At 37.6% G+C, this 27,114-nt stretch overlaps 2 protein-coding genes across 3 annotated transcripts; one reads left to right on the top strand and one right to left on the bottom strand.

The window, feature by feature from the left end:
• The first annotated feature begins 128 nt into the window (after positions 1 to 128).
• On the top strand, positions 129 to 8,817 carry tmem87b (transmembrane protein 87B). 2 transcript variants are annotated; one of them, XM_056761369.1, is made up of 20 exons: positions 129 to 287; positions 1,145 to 1,205; positions 1,283 to 1,374; positions 1,460 to 1,594; positions 1,690 to 1,746; positions 1,833 to 1,886; positions 1,972 to 2,065; positions 2,171 to 2,232; positions 3,256 to 3,439; positions 3,532 to 3,631; positions 3,712 to 3,805; positions 4,418 to 4,493; positions 5,172 to 5,276; positions 5,356 to 5,414; positions 5,496 to 5,599; positions 5,690 to 5,763; positions 5,862 to 5,932; positions 6,010 to 6,062; positions 6,168 to 6,198; positions 7,274 to 8,817. In XM_056761369.1, exons 1-20 carry the CDS (start codon positions 147 to 149, stop codon positions 7,313 to 7,315), a joined length of 1,689 nt encoding a protein of 562 aa, XP_056617347.1. In that variant the 5' UTR covers positions 129 to 146; the 3' UTR covers positions 7,316 to 8,817. The 2 variants fall into 2 exon arrangements, with proteins under 2 accessions (XP_056617347.1, XP_056617346.1); XM_056761368.1 differs by having other exon boundaries at positions 5,493 to 5,599.
• A 2,727-nt stretch (positions 8,818 to 11,544) lies between these two features.
• On the bottom strand, positions 11,545 to 26,919 carry LOC130431912 (fibulin-7). Its single transcript, XM_056761132.1, has 8 exons — positions 26,623 to 26,919; positions 25,362 to 25,524; positions 23,049 to 23,225; positions 17,992 to 18,117; positions 16,541 to 16,678; positions 16,239 to 16,376; positions 15,328 to 15,466; positions 11,545 to 13,510 (listed from the first exon to the last, which is right to left on the bottom strand). Exons 1-8 carry the CDS (start codon positions 26,740 to 26,742, stop codon positions 13,135 to 13,137), a joined length of 1,377 nt encoding a protein of 458 aa, XP_056617110.1. The 5' UTR covers positions 26,743 to 26,919; the 3' UTR covers positions 11,545 to 13,134.
• Positions 26,920 to 27,114: the final 195 nt, after the last annotated feature.

Raw genomic sequence — 27,114 nt, 5'->3', positions numbered from 1 at the left:
AATTTATTAACTAATTATAGTAATAAAAACTTAGACAAAGCTGATATTACTGGACAGTCAAAAAACTGTCTCGTGATGAAGGAATGACGCGTCGCAGGTTGGCACGTTACGTGGTTGTGGGCGCGCGTGCGTCTTCGACAGTAAACATGGCGGCGGCAGCTAGTCACCGGTGTACACACCGTACGAGTCGTTTACTCTGTTTTCTACCTTTTCTTTTTATCACTTTAGAATTAAATGGAGCTAATGCTGCTCCAGAGACGGGTCTGTGGACAATACCAGTGCTGAATGTGAGTGTGAAGCGTGTTTTTCATTAGAAATGACCGAGGAGGCTAAAGCTAGCGGTACATGACAGCACATCTGGGGTTTGTGATTGCTGTGACAATTTACAGCTTTACAAACAATCTCTAAGACACCAGCGATGCAATAAGAGTTATTCGGCCCATGAACTGCGGAAACATGACATTTATTGAGCTGATGTGTTTCTATGGGGAATCACAGGTTAGCCGGTTAGCTCGGTGCTTCTGCTCTGTACAACACTAACATTTCATCATTTCCGCTGTTTTTAAAGCCACGTAATGATCAGTTATGATTACTGTAAAGAGATTATGTTTGAGATAATGCATGCATAGACAAATAAGGCAAATGTATAGGTGGACAAATAAGATGTATGCATGTTAAGTATACGTGTATATTTAAAAAGACAGCTGCATTTTAAAACATATGGATGTAACGTTATCCAAGATGATATATTTCCTGCAAGTAGTGAAACAATCTGTAAATGATGACATTATATTTGTTAATTGACCCATTATTCACAATACAGAAATATGTCATTTCTACCTGACCTGTCTTATTGACATCTGTTCTGCCAAATTTGAATTGCGTAAGAATATGTGATGAGGTCTTATCAAATATTTAAAGACTTGTCGATTCCACAGAGGTTTCCAGTAGCACATTGACATCTTATACCTGTTTATTTCACCAGCGAGAACTCTTCCGAAAGAGGAAAAGTTTTGACACGTCTTGTGTTTGTGTAGTGTTATGTCATTTCAGCGAGTTATCTTCTGTAAAGCTGATTTAAAGTGGCATGTGTTTTGATAAGAGCCGAACAGAAAAATAATTGAATTGTTTTCTCGATTTCCAGACCTCGAGACCTTTACTGTTACGAAAGTCCATGTACAAGGACACAGACATTGAACTGAAAGGTATCTATTGAAGACAATGCTTTATAACCCCAAAAGAGTTCATTTAAGGAATATTTAGTGTTCATATCTCTTTGCAGTGTCATCCTTTGGATGTCCAGAAGAAGTGACATTTACAATTCAATGGTATTTGAAGTATTACCCGTGTCACAATCAATACAACAATATAGAGGTGAGAGACCTTTCTGAACGTGTTTATATAGCAGCTGTGATGTGATTTGTTTGTTGATCGTTTGTTTGTTTTTATGTCCGTCCAGGAACTGTATGAAAAGACTCCGCTCAGTCGAGGTGGGAGTTTGGATCCCGTGCCTTTCGGACAGGGAGAATATATTCAGCACACATATAAAGCACTGTCCTGTAACAGCGACTTGCACTTCTTTCCTGTGCTCAATGTATGACAGTCAAACACACTGTATCATGTACATTTCATATTACCATTACATCGAGTGTCCAGATTATAATTTTTATGTGACCTGTTTGTCGGCAGAAATCCAAAGCGGAGCCGAAACAAGTGAAGCCACCTGCGATGGACGGAGAGCTACAGGTACAAATGTTGTTTGGCAAACATGTTACGAAAGCCTGTCCCCGATCCAAACATTAAACAAAACTATATTTGGTTTGTTATTTAAGGCTGATAGTTTTACAAGTTCTCCGGATGCTGAGGCTGGCACATATAGAACAAAGGTGAGATTGAACAAACAATCTTTTTATATGGGACTATATATACTTAATATACACGAATGTCCTGTATTTTCATTCCCGGTGAAAGGATAATGTGATTGCAACGACATGGAGAGACGGACCCTACCTGCTCGTGGTGGAGTTACATCCAAGCAAACAAGACGTCAACTGGAATTTAACCTGTATGACTCATGGCATTCCTCTTATCATGAATGTGTTTGATTTGTAAACATCTGTTATATGATCTGTGTGCATGTGTGTTATTGTGGGAATTGTGTATATTTCAGTCAGCGTGGTGATGAAGGGAACTCACGGTTTTCTCTCTGTCACTGAATGGCCTCTCATGATCGTGAGTATTGTTCATCTGCTTTCTATTATGATTGAGATGTTTATTTGGCGTTATAATCTCTGTTTAACCCTTATGAGTTCTTCGTTTGGGGTGTACACTCATGGTCTTTGAGTTCTCTAGAGACCACAAAGTGTGATTTTGTAACAAATAATAGTTTCTTTTGTAAAACAAATGTAAATTGACTGTTTATGAATGTTTTTACTCCACATTTTTTTAGGATTAGTGATAAAAAAAAAAAAGTATATATTTGTAATAGGTTTTTATACAAAAATGTTTTTTATGTAAAACTCACTTCATAAAAGACCCACATTTCTTACTTTCATACATGGGTCATTTGACATGGTTAAGTGTAAGATTTTTGCCCATCTTTTGGAAAATGCCATTTAAAAAAATCCCATTTACCATTAGATTGCTGAAGAGCTCCACTGTGTGCTACTAGACCAACTGAAAGATATCTTTTAAAAGTTCTTACTGTTGGATGCATTGCATATTAAGGATTGGATTCATATCGTTCATACATATTATAACCAACAATATTACTTTTTTATGATAAGAATCAAACCTGGACAAGATGTTACAAAGAGAAAAGTTGCCGTCTTTAGAGTTTATAATTTATTTCAATCATCTGTTTTCAAATAATTTAACAAATTGAATCTAAACATCAGTTACTAACTGTAAGAGAACTGTGTCTCATCCTTTCATCTCTCTTTTGTCATGCCATTTGGACAAAGCGTTTTTTTATTTTTTATTTTAGTGAACCTCATTTGCGGGTCAAAAAGACCCTGAAGAGCGCATAAGGGTTTAACAAGATACAACAGAGAATAAATATCTACAAAAACACTTCACTACTTTTATTTACAACTTGAATTGTTAAACCATCATAGACCGTTTGTTCGTGGATGTAAATTCATCTCAACTCATGAATGTCTTTAAATTGTGTGTCTTGTTGACTTAAAAGGGACAGTTCACAGAAAATGATCATTGTTTTAATTTGATGTTCGTTTCTTGCTCTTTTCTCTTCAGTTCTATATGGTCATGTGTGTGGTGTACATCTTGTATGCTCTGCTGTGGTTTGTCTGGTCGTCCTGTTACTGGAAAGACCTCTTGAGGATTCAGTTCTGGATCGCAGGTGTCATCTTCTTAGGCATGATAGAGAAGGCCTTTTTCTATGCTGAATATCAGAACACCAACACCGTGGGCTCAGCGTGTCAGTACAAATAAACCTTTGCTTTCTTTGGCTGGCGTTGATTGAAATTGAATGTAGTTTAATAATGGTTGATTTTACTGATGTCCATTCAGCTCAGGGCCTGTTGATCTTCGCCGAGCTCATCTCCGCTCTGAAGAGAACTCTCGCCCGTCTGCTGGTCATTATTGTCAGTCTGGGTTATGGAATTGTCAAGTGAGTGATGAACATGTAGACTGTCAGCTCCGAAGATCATCTGAGATCCAGGTTGTAGTGACAGTGTTTGTTTTCCTCAGACCCCGTCTGGGAACGGTCATGCACAGGGTGGTTGGACTGGGTGTGCTTTACTTTGCTTTTGCTGCCATCGAGGGCGTTTTAAGGATCACAGGGGTGAGTCATTCGGTTTTAGAATGTTATTTGTTTGAGTTTTAAAGACTTCCAAAGAGTGGAAATGGAGCTTACTCACTCGTATGGCATTACAGGGATTTAAAATAAATATGTTCAAAACATCGTAAATACATGCTTAGAGATAAAAAGATAAAGATTTTGAGAAACTACTATGCATAATGTCTCTGTGACAAAAAATTGAGAAGAAAAAAAATGTGAAAATATTAAAAATGTTATTTTCTGATCATGATTAATAATTATGCTGATTATCATTTGATAATTCTAACTTATGAATCACAGCAACAGCACAAGCGTGAACAGGTTACTCGTGTGATATTGTTTCATCAATTCACAGAACAATAAACTATTACTAAAACAATTATTCAAAATAATATACTTTTAATTTAATTGCAAATGTTTCTATGGCAGTGAGTTTATTCTGAACTGGTCAACAACTATGGCCAGAAAAATCTGAGCACACTAACAGTTTTACTACTTTACCAACGTTCTGGAGACGTTTATGCTCATTTGACGTCAAAACTGGAGAGAAATATGAATTTATGTTTTGTGCATTGTGTTGCATGTAAACACACTTGTTTTTTGTTTCTGACTCAGGCCAAAGACTCTGATCTGGCCCTGCTGGCCAACATTCCCCTGGCTCTGCTCGACTCCTCTCTGTGTTGGTGGATATCCTTTTGGAAGTCCTTAAAGTCCAAGTGAAGTTAAAAATGATGATGCTTACTTTTTCATTAAATATTGCAGCGTTTCTTGTAAATAGTTGATCAATGTGGGTCATTCTCTATTTAAAAATCGTGTGCCCTCATAATCTTTAGTTAAAGTCTGAAAACACACTTCCGCCCTGACATGACTATCCATCTGAAATGATGTATGTTAGACGCTTTGGCGGAGCATCTGTTAACTCCTCCCCTTCAACTGTTAGTCCGCTACCAGTTCCATTTCAAAATGCGACGGCTGTTTAATACATCCAATCAAATCGCAGAGAAAGACGAAAGCCACACCCACTATTTTTCTCATTCGACATTCCCTTTTGCTCGGAAATGTGTCAGAATACAGAAGTAAAAACAATCCTAACGTTCTGGTTCACGGGACTTTAAGAATCTGTCTAATGTGATGTGATGGTAGCATTTATTTCTGCCTGATACATATGGAAAGGTACTTAACTTACTACTTTGCATTTCAGGGTAAAATAAAAGTGTGGGTCATTTTCAATAAAATGCGTCCAAAAAAAGCGTCAATCTGACACACTTGTCTGCTAAGCTTGTTTTATAAAGTATCTAGAGTAAATGTGTGATTTTGTATTGTTATAAACCAAACCAGTCTCTTGCTTCCTTGACTTCATCTCACATATTTGTCAGTCTAGCACAAACCATTAAAACTCTAAAGCTCAGAAGAAATCCAGTGAAGTTGTCTTTGTACAGGCACTTCACCAACACGCTCATCTTCGCAGTTCTTGGTGAGTATAAAGCGTCTGATCCTATTAAAAATATTTGAAAACCTGTGACCGATGTTAACCTACATGTGCTGTATTTCAGCATCCATCATTTTCATGGTCTGGACGACAAAGAAGTTCCGGTTAGCCGACTGTCAGGCGGTAAGTACATGAACTCTCTGATGTAGATTCCTGACCAGTTTGAACTCTATGATCGAAAGAAGGATTTGTATATATCAGCAGGACTGGATGGAGTTATGGGTAGATGATGCTTTCTGGAGGTTTCTCTTCTCCATCATTCTGCTGGTCATCATGTTTCTGTGGAGGCCATCGGCTAACAATCAAAGGCAAGTGGATGAGAGACCTGAGCAATGCTCAGAGATGAATGTGAACGCTCAAAGGTATGATTCTCTAATCTCTGTATGTGTCGTGTGTAGATATGCGTTCATGCCTCTCATCGATGACTCTGATGATGAAGAGATTGAAGAGTTCTTGGTGTCTGCAAATATAGGTCAGTGAACCAGCACTATTATATTGTATGAACATTGTAATATAATAGATTTTATAATATTATATCATGTCATATATTATATTATATATTCTTTCCAGCTGATGGGATAAAATTGAGAGCAGCTAAGACTGAAAGCAATGGAACAGCAAAACCTACAACTACCAATCCGGTCAGTTCCTATAAATTATATAAATTATTATTAATAATAAAATTGAGGATAAAAGTGTCACATGTTTTTATGTAAAGGATGAAGACTTGAAATGGGTGGAGGAGAACATTCCTGCCTCTCTGACTGACGTGTATGTTTCTTTATGTTTAAAACAACATCTCCCCTCTTCTGTGCTGCTAAAACATTTAACTTCAGTATAAATGTGTAATTATTCTCCTCACTTGTTTTATTTCAGAGCTCTTCCTGTTCTTCTGGACTCTGATGAGGTATGTCCTGTAAATCACAAAAAATGTGAAATAAATTAAGATGACATACAAAGTCAATGCAAAGATGCAAACTTGCAGCAGGCGATGCGAATGAAGTGAATCGCGTGTCAATCTCGTCTTCCGTGTTAATTGAAACGATTTGTTAACTCGCCTCACTTTCAAGAGTAATTAAGAACGTTGAACGTGATTGTTGGGGTTTGGTGTGAACCCAGCACTAGTCTCTTTGAGACACCACAGCAAAAAAGCGAAATGGAAACAATTCAGATTTATTTAGTGCGACAGTATAGAAAGCATGGAATTAATGCAAACTGAAATGTATATAATTTATAAAATAATGATATCATTTTATCACGAGAGCTTCATAAATGAACAATCCAGGGGTATGTTTCCATTACAACGACATAACTCGCTGGTTAACCACCATTGTATGATACATCGTTTGAGAAACTGACTAGCTACTCACGACTGTTTCCCCAAAACTTAGTTGATGACATCACATAGGTGGTGGAGTCAAACCGTCATCTAATGAATCCGTTTAGATCGATTAAATGTCATATTGCTGTAAATAATATACACTGCATCTGAAAATATTTTGCTCTCTATACTGTTTTATTTCAAGATATTTAACTTATTCATAAGTTTCCTCCTACTTAACTGCGCCCATGGATTCCCCAGTGTCCTAGAGCACTCATTTTTTTTAAAAAACAGTGCTTCTATTTTCTTGACAAACTAAAATATATAAAATTGACTTTGTTTATATTTAGAATGATGGATATAGAATGCACTGCATGTTGGTTGCTTACTTTGATCAAAATCTTGATGCGTGTGAGAGTCTACATTTCATAAAAATAAGGAGCTCTAGACCTGTAGTTCCAACCACGCAACTTTGTGATGGATCATTGGAACGATAGTTTTGGGAAACACTTAAATCGTCGAACTATTTCGGAACGATGGAACTTGCGACCATAGTTGGGACACGATGCTTTTGGGAAACGCACCCCAGTTTGGAGACTTAAGTTGTTTGTCTGACAATGCATATTGTCACCTGTTGAATGAATATATTGTATTTGTTTAGGAGATCATGACTACAAAGTATGAGATGAATAAGATGGAGTGAGTTTGAGAAAGCAAGCCTTCAGCGATGAACCAAAGCGCTGTTCCTGTAGCTCGGATCAGAGAGCGAGCGATGGACTCGCAGACTGTTTTTCTGCCTTTGCTCTGGTCGCTCGGTGAGCTTTGGATGTTGAAGGAATCATGCTGAAGGGGAGGAAGTCTTCTGTATGTTCTCAACGCCGTACTACCTGAACTACACGTGAGGTGTTACCTCTTTTTTTCGTAACTTAAAAAATGTCCAGCAGACAAAGTCATCATTGATATACAGTATATATATGAAGAGAGTAAAAAATATGTTTTCAAACTCTGTTAAAAACTGTGATCGACTGATACAAATGCAGTGTCTAAATGACTGAAGCAATCGAAGCACAATATTTTGTTGGTCAGTTTGTTTATTTTGACTAAAAGTTAGCAAAACAAATAAACAGTGATATGAAACTTAAGTTGACTGACCAAAGCGTCTTCTACATTTCCTTGAGTTAGAATCTGTTTTTTTTGCTGTATATAAAGTTTTATTTATGAGTTTCACAGGTCCGTCAATTTGTCTATAATTGAACACATAAAGTGACATAAATGAATGACTTTATGTGTGTTGGATTTGTGTGTTTGTCCACGGAGTAATTTAAATGAGCAGAGTAATCGTATTATTATTATTTATTTTATTTGTCTGTAGGGAGTCCAGATATGAGAAATGTTTGTCTTTCATGAAAATCAATTGCAGCAAATGTTTCAAAATAATAATGGCAGGCATACCTGTCCTTCTCTTAATCTTATTTCTTTCTCTTTAAAGAAAAGCGTAATTTACATTCATTTTTATGTATTTAAATCTTAGAAAAAACGTTCACAATCTCCTCCTGGATATTTTGCTGAAACCTTTTCTAATGAAAGGCTTATTTTCTTTATGCAAAATATAATTTCATGTGATTTTTTAATTTTGGGTATGACAGCGAGGTTCACTAATATAGGTGCGTACAGAAGCCTTACAACACTTTTATTTTTGAGTTTTGTTTTGTGTCCGGCTGTATCACAGTCTGTGGTTCTGTTTGTCACTTTTCCTTTTTGCTCTAGTGACTAGTCGATTTGTGAGATGTCTATTTAACAAAACACATGCTTTACCACGAACCCCGGTAAACGGGATGAATGTTAAAATTGAGATGTTTTTTCTTATATGTCCATGAGAAAAAACGCATTGTCAAAACAGATAGTAATTTATTTTTATCAACTGCACTTTAGGATTTCGTTTGGTCATGGGATGTAGTAAATAACTTGTTTTATCTCTAGGATTCTGGCCTTGTCAGTCAATCGTCATAAATATACAGTATTTATTTTCTTTGTTTTTGATTACAATCACGTGATCTATTTGAATGTAAAGTCTCTGTTCAGTCACAGAACACCCCTGAAGTCCTGCAGACCTCAGATTCTATCTCTTATCTGTCCGCCTGCATGTTCGTTCATGTTTTATATGCATTAATAATGTGGATTGCAATAAAGACTTGTGTTATTATATGAGAGATGTCATTTGTTGTGGCCGTTCATCATGTTCTGAGGGTGAAAGTGTACTCGAGATGAACTGTGTGTAATTTCATTGTGTCTCACCACAGATCATTCTTTGGATGATGGTTATGATTTTCAGAAAGTCCAAAGTCAAGAGCAGACAGAAAACACATGAGTCACAATTTAAATAGTTTTTCTTAATTGTAAAATGCGCACTAAACATGTTTTGATAACCTTTTGTATAACCATGGTTTTAGTACAAATGCCATTACGGTAGAGGAACCGTTCTGAAAGATTGCATAAGATACTCAGTTTCTGTCAATCTCATATTAATCTTGAGTGCCTATACAGTAGTATTACATGGGTTGTATTTTAGAAGAGTATTTGGTTTGAACACATTTATAAAAGAGAGATAGGCTGTACGATTATTTCCGGAAAAACACGAGCTGTTAGAGGTGGGACTTCTGGGGAGAGTGTGACGGAACTACACACATCATCACATTAATCCCTTCATGTTTTCTACATTATGCACATTATGAATTGTTGTTTAAGATTTTTTTTATAATTTCAGTGTTTAACTTTAGTCACTGTGGCCGCTGCAGTGTTCTAACCGCTGGTTTCGAAAAGTAAAACTAGTACCCAGCAGTCTATGCGTCAGTACGTCACCCAAGAGCGTAAAAGAGCACGGAGCAGCGGTCTGACGGCGTTCATGTGTTATAAATAAGAAACTTGAATGCACACACAACAAACCTAAATCACATTAATCACTTTATTTAGTGACGTATAAAAAATTATTGATAATATCTAAATATAAATGTGAGTAAAGTTTGATACAATAATTATTTTGGGAGAAAGCACATCCAAGATGGAGCAACCGCGTTCGGTCCAGGTCGCGATTGTCCTTTTACTTACTTTTTTTCACGTTTAACGTCTGCACTGATTTATAACGATAAAGTAACACTTTTGTAGAAGAAAGGTGTTTACCTACATTTCACTGCTGGTTGTATATTTTCTATACAACTGTGTGACAAATTAAATCTTTAATCTGGAGTTTGAAATTGTCGTGACATTTCTCGTGCATTTTCAAAGTGAGGCCACAAGGAGGCGTAAGGCGCACGTGGTAAGTAGACTCATCATTCGAGTCATTCCATACAAATGTTGTGCTCTTAGATGTTTTTAGAAGAATATGTTCATCCTAACTCATTGCTGTATTAAATAAGACTACTTTTGCTAGTTCATTGTACTATATTGTTATCTTTCAACTTAGTAAACATAATTTTTGCAAACGTGGTTGTTTTGTGGGGAAAATAATACAAGTCCAGTTGAAAAAACAGCAGAAAATGTGATGATTACATTTGGGAATTTAACTAGTTTTAATGGAAGCTATAATGGACCTGCTGCTGTGTGATGGATTCTATTGGTGTGGTGTATTCTCCCTGCTGAAAAAACAATAGAAACCTTTAAAGAAGTTGTAATGGTGTTGATGGATATAAAGGGCTTGTTTTTAATGGAAGGTGTGATGGTGTCTACTGGTATATGATGAATTCTATTGGTGGGATGTTAAATCCCCAAAACACACTACAAAAAGGAATTTTATAATGGAAAAAGCTACTGGGTTGTAATGGTTTTCTAATTCTTTGATGTTTTCCTATCGAGTTTATATGTTTTTTTTTTTATTCAGCAGGACTGATTCCTATCACCATTAAATCCTTAAACTAGAATAATGCCCAAAGTAATTTTGTGATGGTTTTAATAAAATACCTAATGATTCATAGTGGTGTTTTTAGGGAAACCATTAGAATATCTGTGATGGTTTCTATGGCATTCCTGTTGTTATTTTTAGCGGGGGGAACTTTTAAGTTTAATTCAAGGATGACTTATAAACAATTAGTTGACCAAATCTTATTTGTCCAGACATTACGTAGCTTTCACATCAAAACAGAAATCCAGAGGTGCATTAACCCAAACTCACCTGTTTCACCTTCCCTCAATTTGAGTTTATCATCGTGCTATTTCACTACTAGACCCTATAAAAACACACAGAGTATGCAGATGTTTCTTTATTTCTTAATGTTTGTGTTCTTTGAAGCTTGTGGGTCTTAAAAGAATGTGGATTTCATACTTTCATCTTTGTGTTCCTCAAAGGAAAAGAAACCACAGAGATTTGGAGTGAAATCAGTGATGGTGTCTTTCATTTAAAGCCTAATATCTGCTTTCCTCTTCACCTCGTCCATCAAACTGAATGTTCATTGCGTGTATGTTTCCGGGCTCATCACCTGTTTGGCCAACATTACTGCATTTAAGAACTCTCATATTGGGCCAGAGAACATAGATATTACACAAACTTTTGATCATTGAGAACATGTGCTTCTGGAAACTTGTGCTTCTTTGATTGTATCACAAGTTAAATCCACTGAGACACTGAGAGGTGGAGTGTACATGTGTTACTTTTGTAAGTTCAAATTGAAAAACACATTGAGAAATATTCTGTTTCTGGCACTCCTCTCATTTCCACGGTCACGCTGTTGTTCAGATGTGATGAGAACTTTGGAAAGAATAACAAATGACACAAATGTTTGTGGTGCTTTTAAAACATTAGACATTCTCATCCCGAATAATATGCAAATCGCCTGATTAGAACAATTACTGAAAAACTTCAACAAGTGTCTGTTCCACTAACTGTTTATTCATTTTGATGAGTTGATTGATAATGTTTCTTTCTTTGTGAAGATTGTTTTATGCAAGAACAACAAACAGTGTTAAAATACAAAGGAAAACGAAGTTCAAGGTGTTTGGGACAGAGAAATAAAATTCATGTAGTTGATTTCATTGTCCGATACAAATCCTGATATACATGAACACGACCAGGCAAACATGAACAGTAATATATCTGTTAAGAAAATGTTGAGATATTGTCATTCTTAATACAAAACATCCCACATACATAAACGTAGATTCAAACTATGCAATAATTCATGTAGATGCTAAAATGTGCTGTTGTTGAGGTCTGTTTGACAGCGGTGCACATTTACAAGCGGAAATAAACTTTAAACATTCATTCAAGCTGAAGAAGTTTGTCTGTTTAACAAAGATCATAAAAACAAGCGATTTCTTACAATATGTTTCTCAGGTTTATTCGATTTTTGTGTCTTCGTGTATTAATTCTTGAGCGCTTATTCACTGTAGCCATTGTTTATTTTTATCATGTTGTTTGCATTAGTGGACCCAACGAATGGTAAAGCTTGTTGTCCTGCAGCGTATGCACTTAAAAAAGTCACCTTTTGGAATTGTTCCACATAAAAATACTGTGGTATACCTTAGTATTTACTAAAGTTAACTGTAGCATATAATAGTCATTTTGTTAATGTTTGTTATTGTGTAGTTTTAACTTTAGTTTGTTAGTGAGTTGTTGTTTGTTTAGTGAGTTATTTAACTAGAAGGTAATGTACTATTTACTATAGTAAAATATTGAATCCATTTTGTTATGCAGGGTTCACACCAAACGCAAACAATCACGTTCCACTCTCTTTATAACTCGCAGACATAGTTCGTTATTTTTACGTGAGTGACGAGTTCGAGTGTTTGCATTGACTTTGTATGTACTTTACTCGCCCAAAATGCTTAATTCGCATTTGTTGTGATCCCAGTGTTAGCTTTTATTTTTTAGCATTAGCTGTACTGAATTGATGCACTGGAGAACACTTTAATATTTACCATAGGAAGGTTTGAAAAGACTTTGGTAGCTTTTCACACTCTACTGTAGTACGTAAATATTGAAGTATTCTAAAGTCTTTTTTATGTGGAATGCAACCCATAAACGTTTGTTTTAATATCATTGCAAATCCAAGAAGGCGTAATATTGACCATAACTAATGGAATCTGCTGTAAATTGTCAGTTTAAAGTTTGATAAGGTGTCATTTTCAGGATTGTTTCTTCTATTGTTTTGACAGCCATATGGTAAATATTGGAGCTCAAACAAACAGAGCAATACTATAGAGTCACAGTGTTTACCCTCTTCAGATATCCAGGTAATAAGTCTATTCATCACTGTCTTTAAAAATGAAAACTGGGATGGAAAATGACACGCTTTACCTTTAACCAGAAATGTACCAGCAAGTAAAAAGCATTTTTGTGTGAGTACATTAAAGTTGGAAAATCAGCGTTACTTTACACTGCCGTCCACGTCTTTCATCTCTTAGACACGTCAACATCAAAACCAGAGCTGAGTCTATGAACAAATCTATCATTCAGACCCTCCAAATGAAAACATTCATCCCTCTGAACCGTTTCCTTCAAGATCAGACATGCGACCGTACCCCTCCATCTCTTCAGAACTCATAGGACGAAACCAGAAGATGGACTCGAGCCAGATGTTTTGCTTGGAAGGTGCGGTCAGCGTATTCAGACATCTCTACCTCCACGCTGAGCTCCTGAGGTCCACGTAACGGCTGAACCAGGATCAGCTCACCGGTTTGACGGTCTGAGCGCTGCATGACGAATAAGCTCCTGGCATCACCTCCTCCGGCGATGCCGAAGCGGAGGCTGTCCGGTCCTGGCCGTCCCGGGGGGGTCGCAGTGGCCATGCTAAACAGGGTGGCGGGGGTGCGCAGATTGGTGGGCAGGGATAGGTAATGGTAAGAGATGGTCTTTGCGGCGAACAGACATGAGTGGCTATCCATGGGACAGGGGTTTCTTTCGCACTGGCTGTGGTAAAACGAAGAGAATATGTTTGTGATTTTTTACAGTTAAAAACAAACAATTCCTTAATCAAGCAAATATATCAAAAGAATGATTTCTAAGTGAAATGTAAATTTGACGTTTAATAATAAATGTAAAAAAGCGAGTCAAGTAACCTGCAATTTTATGTTTCTAACAGAGATGGCGATAGAGAGGCACATTGCCATTTTAACATTTGCCATTGTTTACCGAAAGCCACCGGTGCCTGAAAGCTTTAAGGTTGTGTGACTCACAGCTTCTCACATTGAGCCGGACACAAAGGGGCCATTCAGCGCTCAGGTCGGCTTAACAAACTGCTTACTTAAAAAACAAGAATAAAAGTGTCATGCGAGAAAAAACAAACGGTCGCAGCCTGCTTCAATGATACTGTAAGCAAGTGGCAAGTGATTTACTGAGACGTTAGTGGGCCCCAGTGCTGCTTAAAACACTCCGAGACGGACATGTGTTTGCTATGGAAACCAGAAAACACACTTTACACGCTTTGGTCATGATGAGTCAGTGAGACGTTTTGTTATAATGTCTGTTGTTCATTTAGCTGTACTCCAAACCAAGCGAGCTGCCTACATAGACAGTATTTAAAATGAAAAAAAAAGAATAGAAATGACAACTGAAACACATGAGAGAGTATGGAGGTGTGAAATTATTTTAGATTGAAGAGCTAAAATATTCTGGATTCGATGAGAAACATTTGAGTTCATATTGAGATCTTCTATAATATTGACTTTTGATCACAGACTTGACAAATCTCCCTGTTGAAAAAAACAGCATGTGTTGGGTTAGGTATGTTTTGATGCTGGTTTGACCAGTTTAAACCAGCTAAGGACCAGCTTAAACCAGCACAAACCAGCATCAAAACCTACCAAACAAGCATATGTTGGTTAAGGTATGTTTTGATCCTGGTTTGACCAGTTTAAACCAGCTATGGACCAGCTAAGGACCAGCTCCTACCATCTTAAACCAGCACAAACCAGCATCAAAACCTACCAAACCAGCATATGTTGGGTAAGGTATGTTTTGATCCTGGTTTGACCAGTTTAAACCAGCTATGGACCAGCTAAGGACCAGCTCAAACCATCTTAAACCAGCACAAACCAGCATCAAAACCTACCAAACCAGCATATGTTGGGTAAGGTATGTTTTGATCCTGGTTTGACCAGTTTAAACCAGCTATGGACCAGCACATGACCACCTAAGGACCAGCTTAAACCAGCACAAACCAGCATAAAAACCTACCAAACAAGCATATTTTGGGTAAGGTATGTTTTGATCCTGGCTCGACCAGTTTAAACCAGATAAGGACCAGCTCAAACAATCTTAAACAAGCACAAACCAGCATAAAAACCTACCAAACAAGCATATTTTGGGTAAGTTATGTTTTGATCCTGGCTCGACCAGTTTAAACCAGATAAGGACCAGCTCAAACCATCTTAAACCAGCACAAACCAGCATCATAACCTACCAAACCAGTATATGTTGGTAAGGTATGTTTTGATGCTGGTTTGACCAGTTTAAACCAGCTATGGACCAGATAAGGACCAGTTTAAACCAGCAAAAACCAGCAAACCATTACCAAAACATACCAAAGCAGCATATCTCTTCTCAAAGTTTAATGACAGACACATTTGTCAGATTTCTGACTCTTTTTCTCAAGAGAAATGCCTGAGACGCAGATGAGACTTCAGCAAAAGTTTCCACTCGCTCTCCATTTAATCTCTAGGAGAAATAATTGACATTTGTGATTCTCATGGGGTGGGCTTTTGTGTGTTTGTGTGTTTCTCACTCACAAAGGTGATGTCTTGACATAGCTGGCGTTGGCGTGCGAGCGCGGGCACTCGGGGTTGGCGCATTGGAAACCTCCTCCGGTGTTGACACAGGTGGTGCCGCGGCTGCAGTTGTGCTGTTGCGTAAGACATTCGTCCACATCTGGAGAGCCCAGAGGGAAGAGAAAGCGAGTCAGAGAGGAAAAGACTGAGCTACCTGAGGAGAGAGGTGGGATTGTTTATTTGGCCCTTAAATTTGATTTGCCTACTGATCTGAAGTGGTCTCCTGCTGGGGTCCCTGACTGAGATCATCCCTCCGTGAAGAAAGCTGATTTTAAACGGACAACTCAAGATAGAATATTTCACTTTCAGAAGCTCTAGTTTTTCTTTTGCAATCAAACCAAATATAAAACACCCTCAAGAAATCCTCTGAAAGTACAGACGCAGGAGCCGAAGGAGCCACACACTGAAGAACACACCAAAATATCCCAGCCAAACCTGACTCAAGCCATTCCCTTCAACACTCCAACTATTCGTCTTCATTTACTCGCTTCATTTACCCCTGAAGGTCTTTGTGAGGTGTCCAAATGTCTTTCACAGAGGGTGTCTGTTGCTTCTTTGCATCTGGATCCAAACGGCAAAGAAAGTTTCTTCAGTGGTTCTTTCCAGCGGTTCAGGTTCCACAGAGAGCTCTTCTTATAAAGAAGGACATTTTGCCTTCGTTCCCTTTTGCTTTTATCCAAAGTGACTTTAAAATCATTATGAATAACTTTATAATGGCCGTAAGATTGGAGGTTAAATGGTTAAATGATTCGATTACTGGTTTTGGGGTTGTTTAAAGCACCAGTGCATCGACGTTCAAAGACATAATGTAAATAAAAAACTTTCTTTTTGAGAATTAAGAATCACAAAAGTCACAAATGTTTGTCTCTCACCCTCACAGCTCCTTCCATCAGCGAGCAGTTTGTAACCGGTGGGACAGGAACAGTGATAAGATCCTGGGACGTTTACGCAGACATGAGCGCACAGAGGTCCTCCACGCTCGTTCTTGAACACCTCACATTCATTCACATCTGTACACGCAAACGCACATAATATCTCGGCATCGGATTCAGAATTACGCATTAAATGAAATGGATGTTATCAGGTTTCAAATCCATCTTTGAAGATTAATCAAATAATGAATTATCATTTATAAATATATCATTTATCAACCCTTTATGAGTGTGAGACTGACCCTGACAGATGCTGTTGTCTGAGGTTCCGCTCATGTGAAAGCCGGCGTCACAGCTGCAGTGCTGGGCACGGTCCACTTTTGCGCAGCGAGGTTTGCGGCTGAAGGCCGGATCATTCACAACGCTCCATTCTGGAGGAGCTGCAGGTATGAGGAAATGTGAATTAAAAATGTACCCTAAAAAAACGAATGATGTACCGGCGGAAAATAACCAGTACATTTGACTTTATTTTACGGACGTTTCCGTTAATGCTAAAATGCAACTTAATGCAGTGCAAAATGTAAGATACAGGTAAAACAGGTGTAAAGATGCAGTATATTGAGTCCTTTTTTACGGTTTTGTTTTTAGACAAAAGATGCTTCACATCTGAATACATTTCTTTATTCTGATGAACGCAGAGAAAGATATTTACATTAAGTCATTTAGCAGACACTTTTATCCAAAGCGACTTACAAAGATTTTAGGGAGCAATAAGCAACATGTCATACAGGAGCAATAATACAGTAGGTGCCAGTAGAAGTTACTGGTTTCAACACAAGCTAGACCACTACCTGTGTTTATATATATGTTTTGTCTGTCAAGCATTCGCAGAAGAAATGTGTTTAAAGTTATTTAACAAGTAAACTATCAGTGTACCTATTACATGTAGTTCGCTTGTACAGTCGCAGTGCAAACAAACAAAAAATTAAAACTAAATTGTAAACTAGTTGTTTGTACAAGAATACTTTTACAACGTAAAAAGTGTGCCAATTTAGTCCCAAGTGTAGTTTTGAAGTAAACTTATGAGTAGACAACTAGTAAACATTGACGTTATTATGCTTCGAGTATATAAGCATTTACAAAAATGTCAAAAATCATGTTTTTTATTGTGCATTTAAATGTATATCAATTAGACTTCAGTTGGTTTGTTTTGATTTCAACAATAATAACTTAAAAATACAGCCCAACTAACAGAATAAAACCTAATAAAAACATGAATTATGAATAAAGTGCATTCTTAGGATAGAGAGGATTAACGGAGTAATCTCACTTTGAAAATGAACTCTTCATATTTAGAATACTACTATATATATATACTTGATTTTTAAGTATACATAATAGAATTAAATTAAAGTATACTTATTTTTTGTCTATATGGTGTTTCAAATTCTCAATGAATCACCACATCCTGTGTGTACAAAATGTAAAATGATGATGGGTTCTAAATGGTTTCTTATGTCTTTTGTCATGACGTGTCCGGTGTAGACATGGTGTAAGGGTTAAATGTAACTTTGTGGTTGTTGTCTTACAGTTTGAGGAATATAGTGTTGATAGTTTGAAAGAAACCCAGAATTGGCTAGTAAGACCTATGAGATCTTTCTAGTTTATGGACATGTATTTGAGGCAGCATTAAAAAACTTCATCTTTAAGACACGCGCAGGTAGGACACACGTATGTTATGGTGAGCACATACCTGTTTGAGTCTGATACTGGCAGTGGTTTCCGCTCCAGTTGTGTGGACAGGTGCACTTGTACTGGTTGAGGGTCTCCACACAGGTGGCACCGTTCTTACACGGGTTACTGCTGCAGACGCTCACATCTGTGTACAGACAGACCCATCACTACAGATGTGAAGATGTTGTTGAAACATGCTTTGGTAATCTCTAAAGCATTTCACATTTAGGCCCGATTACCATTTCGTGTCTTTTCCGCATTGTTTAAAATTTAGACGAGCGGCAGGCACACGCATATAGGGGCGACACGGTTGCGACGTTGCGCACATTTTTCTAGACGCGTTGGTGCAGCATCGCGATGGGAAAAGTGAAACTTTTCAGAGTACCGCGCGGGTCACTTTAAGAGAGAAAGCGCCGCAGCTTGCGTTTTCCGCAGGGTTTTAGACGTGAAATGTGAATCGGGCCTTATCCTTTTTTTTACATTTTTGCATTTTGCAGACATCTACCTGTGAGAGATTTTGGAGATTTAAACCCATGGGCTATTGTTTAAAAATTTACAATAAAACCCAGTGTTATATTTTACAATCTGCTCTTTTTCTCTGTTGTCTGTACTAATATCAATTGACTGTAACGCTGCTTTGAAGAAATGCACAATTGTAACAAGAGAAAAAAAAATTGTTTAATCAAAGGTGACATATGTATAATCCAGATGTGAACTCTCGACACATTCTTGTCATCCTTGGGAATATAAAGTGTTGTGTTTGTTCAGCATCTATCGTTGACCCACAATCCTATTGAGGTCAGAAATACTTTACGTATATTTTGTGCCCATGGAAACACCTGAATTGTTGATGGAGTTGAACATGCTCACATTCTTATGTATGCTGTACAAATGAAAGCCATCTCGTGGAATGTTGACAATGGAATGAAGAAGCTGAGGAATGTCGACAGGGAATGTTGAGCAGCCTCTTAAATCACAGTTCAACTAAACCGAGCTTCTCCTGTCCGCTCACGTTCACTGAACCCGGCGGTAAGAGCCGTGTGCATCTGTGATGGGGAACGGATGAGGATGGTTAGCGTACACGACTGATGCGCACGACAAACTTTCGTCCGTCTTCGAAATGTGAATTTATTGCTGTTGCTGTGAATATCTGTGAAATGCTTGTTTTGAAAAGATCTGTTGGCTCTTGTGTACCAAACTATAGTTGATTTGTGGTCATTTCTAGAGTCAAAGAAGGTCTGCTTTAACTAGGGATGGTCTGGATACAATACGATTCGATTTCAGTTTTTTACCAAACAATGCAATGCATCAAGGCAACTGAGATTTGGTTTAATTCATTGATATGATTCACAAATATGACACAAAATAAAAATGTCACAACATTATAACCTTTGATTCAAAGCCAGAAAAGTATTAACAATAATGAAGATCTGTATACTATAGTATTTACTACAGCAAACTGTGTTTGAACTTTACTATAATAACTGCTATGGTGCCACAACACCCTTAGCTGTTATAAAATGCACTGTAACCCACTGCTTCACATGGCTTATTGCTTTTATAAAACGGTTATTCCATATGCGTAGCAAGGTTTCATAAAATAAAGTGATATTTAGGCTAATGCAGCAGCCGATATAAATCTGGGTATTTTATAACAGCATAGAACTCTGCTCAGCCAATCAGAATCAAGGCACAGAACCGTTTTATAATAGTAAATAAATACTATAATGAACAATATTGACCACAAAACTAATGGTTGATTGAAAATACGAAACATCATATATTTGAAGTCTATTTTAAAGCATTCCGATATATACAAATACAAGTTTGATCCCTTTTGCTGTTTCTAAGTTTACAAAGACTCATCTGATTGGTGGAGAGGGTTATGGATGGTGTTTGCGCTTCACGCCGGGATTTCATCTAACAACCAATTCATCACTGTGGATAAGACTTGAGGAAATTCAAGAAGGAGGTTTGGAGTGTAAAGTTTGGGCCAAGGAATGTTTTATGACTACAGTGCTCACGATCCTTAACGTGTTTATTTTCTTTCCCGGGAACCTTAAGCGCGAGAATTTGCGGATCTAAATGGCTCGCTTGAGTCCCTGAGATATTTCTGAACTGACCATGAACGTATTGATGTTTTCACTCGCTCTCAAAGGTGCTTTCGGAAGTGAGACGCCCGAAAATAGACGGGCAGAGAACACACGTGCAGAAATACAGACATCACACTGTCTGTGGCGTCACATTAAACTCATACCTTCCTCTGAAACACACATGCTCTCATTCAGACACGCGCCGTCCCACTGTACCACCTGGAATGTCACGAATGCAGCCTGCGGCGATATTAAAGGAAGTCATCAATCGCATGCTTAGCATAGTTGCGTGCTATCGGACCGTGGAGCGGATTTAATGAGCTTAACCTCTGTCCACTGTGAGTTTATACAAAAAACAAATAGTGCCAGTCAGACGGCTACACACATCAGTCTTTAGTGTGGCTGTTTTCCACATGTTATAGGGAAAATAAAATAGTAAAGCCAACGCAACTATGAAATAATTCTCTGAATTCAAGCGTTTTAAGCGCTCAGACTAGAGTTGTTTGTTTTATCGTTTAATTCATGTTTTGATTATATATATATATATTCATGTTAATTTTAGTTTAAGTTTTAACAAATTGGTTGTAGTTTTCTTTTTATGTTGCTATGTAGGTTTAATTCATTTGTATTATAGATCAAGTTTTAGTTTAGTTCTTATTTAGTTCCCATGAAAACATCTCTGTGCCTCAACTTACTTGAGTTCATAAGCTAACAATTCTCATGTTTTGTTTTTCGAATCATATTTAGTGGTATATGGGTACATACAAAATAAAATATCAATATTAAAATACAAATAAATAATAATATCTATTTCAGTTATTCAAACATTAAGAATGTGGTGCACACATACATGCAGAATAAAATGTTAAATTAAGTGATTTTAGTGTTTTTTTATGTATAAATTGGCCATAGTCTTAAACAGTGTCATGTGGTGCAACCGTGATTTATTTTAAAATCAGTTAATTTCTTTACAAATCTTTAGTATTTAAAGTGTCTAGAAACAAAGTATTTTAATTTTTCACGATAAATAGTCTCAAATTTTGTTCTATCATTCTGTCATTCACTTAAGCATACGGCATCAGAGATTCATATTTCAGCCACAAAAAGTGATATATTTTATTTCTAATTTAATACCATTATTAATATTATTTGTCGCACCGCATGATAGGTGGTTGTTATATGTCATTGACACATATTTTATTTGATTTGAGTGGACAAAAATGTCTTAAAGGGATACTTGACCCAAAAATGAAAATTCTGACATCATTTACTCACCCTTAGATTGTCCCAAACCTGTAAAAATGTCTTTGTTTTGCTGAACACAAATTTACTGCCATAGTAGGGAAAATAATGGGGGGGTGAGATTTGATCATCCTTCAGATATCTTCCTGTGTGTTCAGCAGAAGATAGAAATTCATACAGGTTTGGAACAATCTGGGGGTCAGAAAATGATTCAACCAACGGCTCACTTCACCCCTCACTTTTGAAGCATTACGGAGGCTGAGACAGGACAAAGACGTTGTCACGTTTTCGCTTCTTTTCTGAATGAGATAACATTTTTATGAAACGTGTTCTGTAGAGCAGTTTATCCTTTTATGGCTTCTGTAGAAACAACATGGCCAATTCCATGGAGGGGGACCCGCGGTGTATGCAGACAGAAATTGCCCGTTCTAAGGGTGGGTTCACACCAGACGTGAACCATCGCGTTCAACGCTCTTTATTTCTCACTTGAAAAGTGCGTTATTTTCACGTCACGCAGAACACAAGATTAACGCGTGCCCGCGGCTATTACGTCACCTGATTCTTTCATATTCATGTCTTTGAATTGACTTTGCATGTATTTACTCCCGCAAATCGCTTTATTCGATTTTGGTGTGATACCCCATAAGATAATAAAAACATAACGCATCATTATGTAAGGTCTTTATACACCTCTGAATACAAAGTAATGTACATTATACTGCATTTCTGTCAATAGATTAGAGATGCGCGGATGAGCTAAAACATCAACAGCATCCGCTGTTCAAATAAATGATCCGCCCGCACGTATAATTTTCTCTGATATTGACATTCCCACTCGACCCGCACCCGATCTTCACTTGAATTACTCTATTTCTTTGTTTTATCAGATTCAGTGACGTTAGAACTAATCTCTAATAGTAAAATAATATGATATCATCCACCCGCGACCCACCACAATTAGTCAAAATGTATTTTTTATTACCTGACCCACCCGACCCGTGGACCTTCAGCAGCACCCGTGGATTTAACCGTCATCCGTGTATCACTACATTAGACCATCCAAAAAATGACACACAGCACCTTTAATAGTCTTAGTTTTGGTTAATGGTAATATCCCTGCTTCAGGCACAGGTTTTAAATCTCATGAGAAACAGAAATGCAGTGAAGTATATCCACATTTCTTTTACTAGTACAAAGCTGAGTTACAAGGTTGGATCTTTTTACAGTAGGTCAGCTCAAGTGGACGAGAAGCATGAAGCGCGATGACAAGACGGCTAAGAATGCAAGCACAGGTGTTTTCTAGGATTTCAGGACATTTAATGCGGTCTCATTCAGTGCAGCTCAAAAGGGATGAATGACCCTCTTTCTTTACTTGCTCTTTATCTCTCTCTCCCTCTGTGTGTGTGTGTGTGTGTAGTGTACGCATGCTTTCTGGACTCTTCACAGGTATGATTCACATGTGCAGGTATTAAGTCTTTATCTCAATAATGAGATTTCTCATCACTCTTCATCTTTGCCCGGACATTCCACAGACTCCGTAACATAGATACAGTTACATTGTGCAGATTAAATACATACCTTAGAATCTGTTGGAGCAGGTAATAGTGCGTTACATACTGTTTAATGGGACTTTCTAATGCACCCATAAAGAGATCTTTAAAACAACACGATAAATAAGACATGGTGATAAAGGCGCTGTAAGTCATAAAAACAATAATTGCATTGAAACCTTCTAACAGACCTTTACAGATGACGGCGACTCCGCTCCAGGTGCCGTTTTCCTGGCACACGCGTGTCCCCGACCCCACCAAGCGAAAACCCTGAGAACATGTGAAATGGACCTCATGGCCAACCAGGTATTTCGAGCCGAACTTCCTCCCGTGGGCCGGAGCCATCAGAGGTGGACACGAGAGCTGAGCTAGAGATGACACCACAGAGAGAAAGAGAAATGAAGAATGGGGTTAAGGACTCATGTCAGAGATGAACTTGGGGGACAGAAATCCCTGTATTACGGAACCGTTTGGGATATTTCGCCAGAAGGCAGACACATGTTGCTGAATGTGGGAGCCGTCATGGGAAAAAATGGGAAATGCCTCATTTCAAACAGACGTTTTGCAAACGGGAAAAATAACATATGAGGCACGAAAGGGGCGGTGTTTGCATGTTTGTTTGTTTTTGTAATCTTTATTTGGAAATAATTTCCCGTTTGGCTAACAAATGTTTTTATTTTCCAGCAACGTGCTCCAAACCATCTTTTAATGAAGATACCGATTACACCATCCATGTGATGTGCCACATTATGGAGGTAAAATTCACGTTGAGTTGAAACATTTCTTTATGTTAGGAATGTTCAATACAATGTTAAAATTCAAAGATTCTTTGCTGGTTCAGAAATGAATAAACACTTGTACATTGTACATATGTAAAACAAAATCGGACAAAAAATGAAATTTTCTGTAGACTGGAAAAACAGAAATATACTTTACAATATATCTCCATCTGTAAAATTATAGCATATAAGTATATAATTGAATTGTTTTCCCCATTTTGTTGTAAATTTGTTGTATTTTATTGTAATTTGGAAGAAAAAAATAAATATTGGAAAAAACAGGAAAATATTTTTTTTTGCTGTAAAGATTACATTTCCCTGTTTTCCTGTAAAAATGTGGTCATTTATGTATCACCTTAAGTTTTCCTTGTTGACCTCATTAAGTAAAATCTGTATCACATTAAACTGGGCAATTGATAAATGACATCACTACACATTTCCTTTGACTGCAGTTTTAAAGTGTACTCTTAGTCTTCTTTCCAATAGTGAAGTTCTTGGATTCCTATTTTAAAGGAAGGAAGTCATTTCATGCTAATAAAACACAAATAAGTCAGAGAGGTTCTCGGTTTGAGCTGTTCCAGCTTGTATATTGAAAATAAAACCGCCGTATACCGAAATAACTTTCCAAAAACATCTTAACTGAACGAACGTTTCTAAATGTACTCCAAACCAACAAAAATCATTATCATCAAGCACAATTCATTGTGTTTTTAAAGGAACAGTTCACAAAAAAATGAAATAATGTACTCAACCCCATGCCATGTACAAATGCTTTTATGTTTAAATGTTGTCATGTTATAAACATGGTAAAGCGCCAAAATGCACAAGCATCCAACTTTAAAGTGATCAAGATGACTCCTGTCTGTTAAATATTCTGAACTGAAACGATTATTTGGGAGAGAAAACCAATCATATTTTGATCTTATTTAGCCGACTTATTTAAAACTGTCAAATACATCAGGGATGGGTGACAAACAACGTTTTAAGATGTTTCACTGAACTGCTCTTTTAAGGCCACGTCTTTTTTGAATTCTTTTAGTTTCAATCTTCTCTCTTGTATTTATGGCAGTGCTCAACCTCTCGCATTGGTTTGAGTTCTGAATGGTTTTCTATGAGCATAAAGAGCATTTGTGAGATGAATCTGCGCTGGCTGAATGTGAACCAGTCTGCAGGTTCTTTCATACACAGCTTTGAAGTGTTTTATAATCCTCAGGAGCTGGAGTGTATGAAGCCAGCGGCTCCGGATGCCAGAACGACACACCTTCTCTGAATGAACATGAAGGTTATGAGGGATTACTTTCATAAACTTTCCTGATACGTCCGGGGAAGCAAAAACCCCAAACCTCATTTTTAACATGGTCCAAGGAGATAAAATGAATGTTTCTCATCTTTGGGTGGGGTATTTTACTAATCCTGGTTTTGCTCCAGATACTATAGTTTAACCGTGGTATTTGTAGTAAAGCTGTGGATGATGTTTTGCCATGGTCACCACACTTCTACTTTAATTAAACTATATGGTTTTAAAAATAAATGTGCTTTTAAAGGTCCTTCAGAAGAACCATCTCTTTCTTACTTTTTATGATCGGAAGAAGCTTTTTTCGCCACAAAGAACCATTTGTGAAACCGAAAGGTTCTTCAGATGTTAAAGGTTCTTTATGGCATCAAAGAACCTTTCAAAAGCACCTTTTCTTCAGGGCGTAGAGTAGAAATATATGGAGTACTCACACAAGGACTGGTCTGATTGTGGAAACTTGGACACAGAGTTTTGAAGACTGGCGAGTTTGGACTTCATAATTCGAAGCCCTTCTGTAAACCGGACCTCCTGTGCTTTGAGGAACTTCTCCATCTGACGCAGCACGCCCATCGCTCTGCTCTTATCCATGCAACCCTGAGAAACAAAGCCCACACGTCCAGTTCAGCAACCGACCGAGCACCTGGTTACAGTTTGATGGCATGCGGTTATCGCCTAATGATGGACTTACTCGACTCAAAGAACACAACCTCACGGAGGAGATCTTTGACATCATAAACAGGGTGAGGAAACATTACCGCAAAACATTATATGAAAATGAAAACATGGCATGGATGAATGATCAAAGCCAGATGTGGGTGATGTCATGTGTTAGGACACAGGGACTCCTGCGGGGCATAACATGAAAGCTGAGGTCTTTCTGCTCAGGCCAATATTTAGGAAGTGATCGGCGTGCCAGCGCACCAGAAGCCAACCGGGTTCCCTTAGAAACACAAATATTACTCCCGTTTTACAGAACAATTTGTTAGAAGTGATGCTGTCCCGCGTTCGGTCAGAGGGCAACCTCTCTCCAAGAACCACATGTAAGAGTCTAAATTTTGGTCTCTTTTTCCTCAGCAGCTTCGTGGCAGTTTCACAAAAAGCTGTTAGGCAGATGTCTGTAGGACCTCGGTCCAAAGAGCCCGTCTCCTGTATATGTTTTTCATGGCAGATACATGCAGTCTTGTTAGAGGAAAGAGAAAACACACAAGTCTTAAATTTCTCCAGGATATTGCCATTATAAATAAAGGCGGTGCTAATCTGAGAAAAAAAATGCATCAAACACATATTTAATGACTTGTCTCTCATGGGCTGTTGCAGTGGTCACAAACTGTAATGAGTTGCATAATAAAACAAGTAACTATTAAATAAAATCAGCAAACATTTATTGACAAATGTAAGGAGTTGTGGTTAACTTGACACCAAAATCTGCTTAAAATCACACTGACAGCCAAATTTAGTTCTGGAAAAAGCTTTGACATCCTTTGTTTGCATATCATGTCACTTTATTATTTCATGTTTTGTTATCTAGTGCCATTAAATGTTTACATTTTATTTGTGATTTCACAAATATCGGATAAAATATCGGGCAATAGGCTAATTATTCAGTCAAATGTTTACTTTTTTACCTGTTTTATTGCAAATAATATGCACATGTTCACGTAGGTCGTATAAAATATAAACGTTCAGACTCACCTGTGCCGAATCATTACAGTCATGCAAGGATGAAACTGACAGCAAGAGGAAAATCGTGCGTAAACATGATATATTCATTCTTCTACATCCACTTTTCGCTTCCTTGTTATTAATCCTCATATGTGTTAACTTTATTCTGTTTATTGGTAGTTGCTGAATAAACCCTGATAGAAAATGTTTGTTAAACTGGTGCAAGAACTGCTATTGATGCTCGTGCGTTCCTCATGAAGACTCGCCGAGTGCCTGATGATGTCCAACTTCCGAGCGAATCATTCTGGGTGAACCGAGTCCAGCGATTCATTTGAATCGACTCGCAAAACCTGTTGCGGATGATCGGTAAATTGCACGCGAGAAATTCCTGACTCGGCTGGAGTCGATTCATTGAATCAGTTCATTTCGACGAACTGTTCGAACGTAAATTTTTCGGACATATCAACGCTTTATAGAGTTTCACTAGAATGCCGTAACCACTATGTGTAGTCGTTTTTATAT

This window comes from Triplophysa dalaica, chromosome 11 (assembly GCF_015846415.1).
Source record: "Triplophysa dalaica isolate WHDGS20190420 chromosome 11, ASM1584641v1, whole genome shotgun sequence".
Taxonomy (NCBI): Eukaryota; Metazoa; Chordata; class Actinopteri; order Cypriniformes; family Nemacheilidae; genus Triplophysa; species Triplophysa dalaica.
The sequence above is the reverse complement of the archived record's forward strand: the minus strand, read 5'-3'. Positions and strand labels throughout refer to the sequence as shown.

What these genes read in the sequence shown, in the direction of transcription:
- LOC130431912 (XM_056761132.1), bottom strand. Translation starts at nt 26,742, where the DNA reads ATGAGGATTAATAACAAGGAAGCGAAAAGTGGATGTAGAAGAATGAAT. An exon ending in AGACAACAGCATCTGTCAGG is followed by an intron (nt 16,377 to 16,540) that starts GTCAGTCTCACA and finishes TTGCGTGTACAG; the next exon opens with ATGTGAATGAATGTGAGGTG. An exon ending in TATGTCAAGACATCACCTTT is followed by an intron (nt 13,511 to 15,327) that starts GTGAGTGAGAAA and finishes GTTTTACCACAG; the next exon opens with CCAGTGCGAAAGAAACCCCT.
- tmem87b (XM_056761368.1), top strand. Translation starts at nt 147, where the DNA reads ATGGCGGCGGCAGCTAGTCACCGGTGTACACACCGTACGAGTCGTTTA. An exon ending in CCATCGGCTAACAATCAAAG is followed by an intron (nt 5,600 to 5,689) that starts GCAAGTGGATGA and finishes TGTCGTGTGTAG; the next exon opens with ATATGCGTTCATGCCTCTCA. An exon ending in CCTGCCTCTCTGACTGACGT is followed by an intron (nt 6,063 to 6,167) that starts GTATGTTTCTTT and finishes GTTTTATTTCAG; the next exon opens with AGCTCTTCCTGTTCTTCTGG.